This window comes from Opisthorchis viverrini, assembly GCF_000715545.1.
Source record: "Opisthorchis viverrini unplaced genomic scaffold opera_v5_105, whole genome shotgun sequence".
Taxonomy (NCBI): Eukaryota; Metazoa; Platyhelminthes; class Trematoda; order Opisthorchiida; family Opisthorchiidae; genus Opisthorchis; species Opisthorchis viverrini.
In genome coordinates, this window is record NW_008751759.1 from 466,525 (window position 1) to 472,418 (window position 5,894).

Below are 5,894 nucleotides of genomic sequence, written 5' to 3' on the forward strand. Positions count from 1 at the left end.
GGGGCGCCACGCTCTGTACCAGGATGTCTTTGTGGAGAACGTTATTCATGCGTTTGTGAATCTGAAAAACGACCCCCCTGAGAACCACTTCTAGATAACTGCTCATGGACCACTCCGATTGCAAGCGTGTAGATATCCGGGGCTACTTTTTCTGTGGTTTGTAACGACCAGTCTAAAATGGTTCGTCCCGCAAGATGCAGCAGGCCTGTGATTCTTTCCTCTGGCGGACTAAAAGAGGAAAACGGGTATTTGTCACGAAGTCGGAGGGCGGCAGAATGGCGTACACTAAACTCCTACTAACAAAAAGTGTCTCCTTTCGCAAGTTTCTCTTGGTAGAGAGACTATTCTGAAGACATCACAGGACGACGATAGATAAAGCCAACTGAGTCATCGGGATACTTTTTGAAGACCTTCAAGAGGTTTCGTCAGTTTGATTTCTTCAGTTGGGCAAAAGTTCCTAGGTGATGTTATGGACCACTAAAATCGTCCGTTACGTTTTATTAAATCCGTAGAAACGGATTTGCGTAAAACAAATTATGCGGGAGGAATTATTCCTCCTGAATCGCGCTTTTGTTTTGTAGACCGATACGATAGGGAGATTGTACTTTTCCGTCCTCAAAGGACTTCTTGAAGGTCTGGTTGCTCCTCACTTAAAATACAGCCGCACCAATGAAGATAAAAATTGTTCAATGAGGTGACCTGATCTGTAATCATCTGCCAATTAATCAATACTAGACAAATACACTCATTTGCAAACCAATATGGTTTTGCGGCAGATTCACCTGGAACCCAGCTGAATCTCTCGTTTATAATGTATTTAACTAGCTCCATGTAGTTTGGATTCAAGTAGTACATAGGTTTAACCTAAACTCAGGGACTGCGCCTAGCTGTAGTCAAACGAAGGGTGAAACCGGTCCTGGTCTGTCGAAGAGTTTTCAGCAACCATGTGAGTAGTTCCCTGTACGAAAATATACTACGATATCTCGGATATCGTGCCAACTGAAACATGAGGCGGCCTGTGTGCAGCACACTCAGTTGTAGAATACCATAAACGAGAGATTCAGTTGAGTCTCTCGTGAAAACCAAATTGATTTGCAAATGAGTGTATTTCTCGAAAACAGTCCGATTAGGGGTCAAGTAGAGAATAAAGTTGACGAAAACTCGGGGGCCGTGCTTACCTGCTGAGATCCAAAATGGGCGAAACCAGTCGTGGGCTGTCGGAGAGTGTTCAGCAACCTTGTGAGTAGTTTCATTTATAAAAAAACTCAAGTGGGCTCACTTTCACGTGGCGCGTAACTCGAACGCACCAGATGGCTGAAGATTAAACAAGACGCTTGCTGGAATCAAGGGACTGTTGGGCGCTGCAGTCAAATTGATCACGTAGTTTGCATTGTACTACTTTATCGGTCCCTGTAAATAGGCGCAGGTTGCTGGATTCTTTGAAATAATTGGCCAGCCGTTAGACTCAAATATATTGTTAGATATTCACACCACGATTACGAAGAGCGTACCGTCTATCGACGACTTAGTCGCATAAGTTAGAATTGAACTGTAAAGTGTTTTTCTGCCGTACAGAACATCTATCAATGACGGTGGATCAGGTAAGAGAGTGATTTCCCATCGGTATTTGAATGCTGGATGTCTCGGTGATCACGATGCATTTTTATTCGTTTGCGTCATACAGATCTGTATCTAGACAGCACTAACTGCACACTTCCTGGAAGATTTCATATTTCGGCCTCCATACCTTCAATCTAAGACTTAAACTGGTACGTCTGCAGGTATTACGGTAGAATTGCTTGAGATACGCCAACGGTCTTTCCACTGTTCCGACCGCAAACCGCATGGACAGAAACGTTCTACTTTGTGTAGGCAAACCCTCCTTCTGAAAAAGGGCGAACACGCATTTGATTGATTCGAACAAGTTCCAGTTCGAAATGCTGCGTTTCGTAGAGTTTTCGAGACAAATAATAGAGTATTAACAGAGTATTTGAGCAGAGTATTATGCTTTTTAGACACCTCTTTAATAGGTTGCTTTGCGCAGTGCTTGAAATCACTCCGGAGAAGAGGACCTCCTCTAAATATCACAAGCATTCCTTGTCCACGCTAGCAAAGGACACAATTGCATCGGGATGCTCAACATCATCTCCGAAAGGATGACTACCTTACACAGGAGGAATCAATGGACTTGTGTGACCTCGGTTGCAAAGTATTCCATACATCGCCAGCGTTTAATCAAGAAAATGCGCACAACCGCGCGCAATTATTATTGGCTAAATCGACCACTGTACATGTTGAAAACAAATCGATTGCTGATCACGCACGGCGCAGGCGTATTGTTTACAGCTGCATCACGTGAAACAGCTTCATTTCGCTTGGCCAGTGCTCAGCTCCATCGATTTCAACTCATTCGTCAAACATAATCAAAAATGCTGATCTAGTTTGCATAACTTTGGTGGTGTCCCATGCGAAACATTAGCTCAGTGCCGATGCCGATCGCACTAGTTCTTTTAAGAACTGTGTACCGCTTTCCCTGTCGGCACTCTCTAACGATGGCTGTTGGGTTGTAGAGGGCATCGTGAAACTGTGCCACACATAATGTGAGACACTCCTATGAGTTTTGGAGATGCATGCTCTCAGCGGTGCCATTCTTTTGGTGAAAACCAGCTTTTGACGTGATCAGACGGTTTGGTAACTCAAGCATGGACAGCACCCTTCACCCGCTTGTTCATCGGTGCTCACGGGTGACCTTGAGCTTAACAAATCAAATGCTTACAGTCTAACATGTGGGGCGATCAGAAAAAAACCCCGGCGCGAGAGAAATTTCATGTGTGCGCATCGGATGATCATAAACAGCCTCAACTAGATGATCTCTGTTAAAAGACCGCACTTCCAGCTGCGCAAGCCTGATCATCAAATGTATAACTCCGGTATCAAACGTTTGTTGTTTCTAACCAAGAGGACTGATAATGGATCCATGTTACATTCACTCCCCCGATCCGCTGAATGAAGACATTTCATGACCCAATTGCATTTTCCAGATACACAATATCTGTGGAGCCTGGATTTCAAGGTCGAATGTGGTGTGATTAAAAACATCCCGCCGTGTGCTACGCCCGATCATAATTCACTTACGGTAAATTCACCCTTACGCGAAAAAAAACAGTGTGATGGCAGGCTTCACGCTAGTATTACCTGCCCATGAACTTCTTACGGATTCGTGCTCCATGGTTTGCTCGAAAACCCTGCCCTTTCCCAAATATCAACCTACTTCGGAATCTCACCGTTGACCACAAGTTGTAACCTTCACCTGGTTCTAGACAAAACCCTTCGGTGAATGGAAGAGGCTCTATCAGCATCTATGTGATGTGAGTGTGAACAACAGCCATGGATTCGAGAAATACACTCATTTACAAATCAATTTGGTTTTCAAGAAAGACTCAACGGAATCTCTCGTTTACGATATTCTACAACTGAATGTGCTGCACACAGGCTGTCGAAGAGTTTTTAGCAACCTTGTGCGTGGTTTCCCCCTAGGAGAACGGCCATGGATGTTTGAAGGCTAGAACTTCTTCAATCAAACGAATAGGAAAGAGTTTAATGGTCCACCGAGGATAAAAAGCTGAAGGTAACTTCAGGGGAACATTTAAAACATTCCCTTTTAGTTTTCAAGTCACAGATTCCGTTTACATGCACTTTTAAGGACATGGGAATCTCATTACTGAAGAAGTCTGGAATCCAAGACGATCGGGGCGAAATTCATGTGTAGCAATCCAAGAATAGCAGAATATATTCTGAAAAAATGACATCTGATCTCTACAAGGGAGCTCAAGTGTCCAGAGGATCAACTCATTTGAGGAACGGATCCGTCTTGGACAAGTCTAACTCGTTCGACAGCAGTCTTACTCGTTTGACAGGAGGGAAAACCAATGGGGAGGACGGTTAATTCACTGCTGCGAGTACTTTGTCCACGTGACCCAAGGTTTTTTGAGGACAATCTTGATTTGTGTTCCCGTTACTTCAGTATATTCCGGACCATTCAACGCAATCCCATCACGACTACTCTATTCAAAAGCCAAGTAGGCTTTACTTTGTCCTCCCAACCGCGCGGTTACATTGTAGACGAGAAAATTCCGTCTGAACCCACTTGTCACGTGACTGGAGTCTTGTGGGAGATAAAGGGAGGTTTTCGTGTTCACCAGACACTCTGACTCGCACATTCGTGACTACGGAATCGTATGTATTGATATTTTCTCCTGTAAACTGGAATGAAAAGAAGGGACTTTTTGCGTGAAAACATGGGTAAACTGAAAGAATCGCGAGTTGCATTCAACTGTATTCGATTAGATTCACACGAAAACCCCTGAGGCGTGCTTAGTATAATATTGATCAACCGATGGGAACTATTTTTTGGACTGCAATAAACTTGGACTTTCGACTACTGAAAACCATTTCTGTGTGTTGTACATTCTTTCTAAGGAGTAAATGTCAATGTGCTTGTAAAGCGGGGATCAAAATTCACTGTCATCCGAGGGTAGCCTTATGAACACTTCGCATCCCCACCTCGAGGACGAACACTGCAACACAGATCGGGTAAACTGGCAACGACACCCGTGAGCTGGAAGACAGCTGATACATTCAGCTGCTCTTGTGGTCGATCCTGGACCAAGCGTCCATCCAACGATGGGGTCTGGAAAACCTGCGTGATTCATTGAAAGCGCAGAAAAGCCAGTTGGTCTGGAGAGAACTGATAAAAAGATGAGTGTTTATGACTTTGCAACCTACTTTATCTGCTACTAACCGTCGCTGTCAGTTCATCCGCCGAAAATCACTCGCTGTCGCATGTAGACGCAATAGTCTCCCGGTTTTTGGCATTCGGATAGGACTTTAAGTGAACGTACAAATTCCTACCATAAATCGTTCAGCTGTCGCACCCTTTCGGTACCAAACTGCCATGTTACCAGAAGAAAGCACAAGAGTTGGGATACTCTCGGGTTGGCCAACTCTAGACACAGGAATTTGAGAGTCTGAACCACGGGCCTTCCGATCGCGCTTTGTTCACCGGGCCGTCTTCTAACTATCAAGACGTCTGCCGAAAACTATAATAAAGTGTCTCGTTAAGAGCGATTTCCCAAATCGGTGAGCGGATTTTGTGTGCTCCTGTTGTTGCTGCAGGACTACTAACCGTAGCTGTCAGTTCATCTGCCGAAAGTCGATCGCTGTCTCATGTAGACGTAAGACGAAAGGAAGCCTTGGTGCAGGCAAACTTTTGAAGTTAAAAATCTTAAAAAAAACACGCTCTGCTAACCTTTTGTCATCCTTCAACGAAACAGTGAAATAGAGAATGCACTTATTCAGTTTTCATTGACGGCAACTGATTTCGTCCGATGATCCCTGTTCACTGAATGTTTGGGTGCCTGTGTTTCGATGACATCATGACTTCCCTTGAATATACAATGACTGTTGACTCCCCTTGAATATACGAAGACTGTGTGGGGCTCTGCGTGTGAAGTGAATTTTCTGTTCGTCAATTCACAGTTACAAACTGATCAATTTAAGTGGGATACCCGAGCAAACTTAAGACTGGTTGTTTGTTTGTCTCACCAAACCGGTCTCCGGGGTACCGTCGAGTCAGTCAGTATCGACGGTTTTTAGGTAGGACACTGTTTTCCGACAGTTCTCCCGTACTGGCACAAACTGAGTGGGGTATTTGCTGGTTCTCAAAAAACGGCAAAAAATCCCATGAACCAAATGTACTCTTTTCATAAAAGAAACTACTCACAAGGTTGCTGAAAACTCAAGAAGGGCGAAACCGGTCGTGGGCTGTCGAAGAGTTTTCAGCAACCTTGTGAGTAGTTTCCTTTATGAAAATATACTACGATATCTCGAATATC

General features: G+C 44.3%; 1 protein-coding gene across 1 annotated transcript in view; it reads left to right on the plus strand.

Annotated features, from left to right (window-relative positions):
* Positions 1-3,320: 3,320 nt before the first annotated feature.
* The window catches only part of T265_13779 (hypothetical protein), a gene marked incomplete at both ends in the record, with an annotated part of 4,052 nt that continues 1,478 nt past the window's right edge, over positions 3,321-5,894 (plus strand). The window contains 2 exons of the mRNA XM_009170500.1: positions 3,321-3,518; positions 4,926-4,994. Of these exons, the coding sequence (XP_009168764.1) occupies positions 3,321-3,518; positions 4,926-4,994 (267 nt within the window). The remainder of the gene's footprint in view (positions 3,519-4,925; positions 4,995-5,894) is intronic.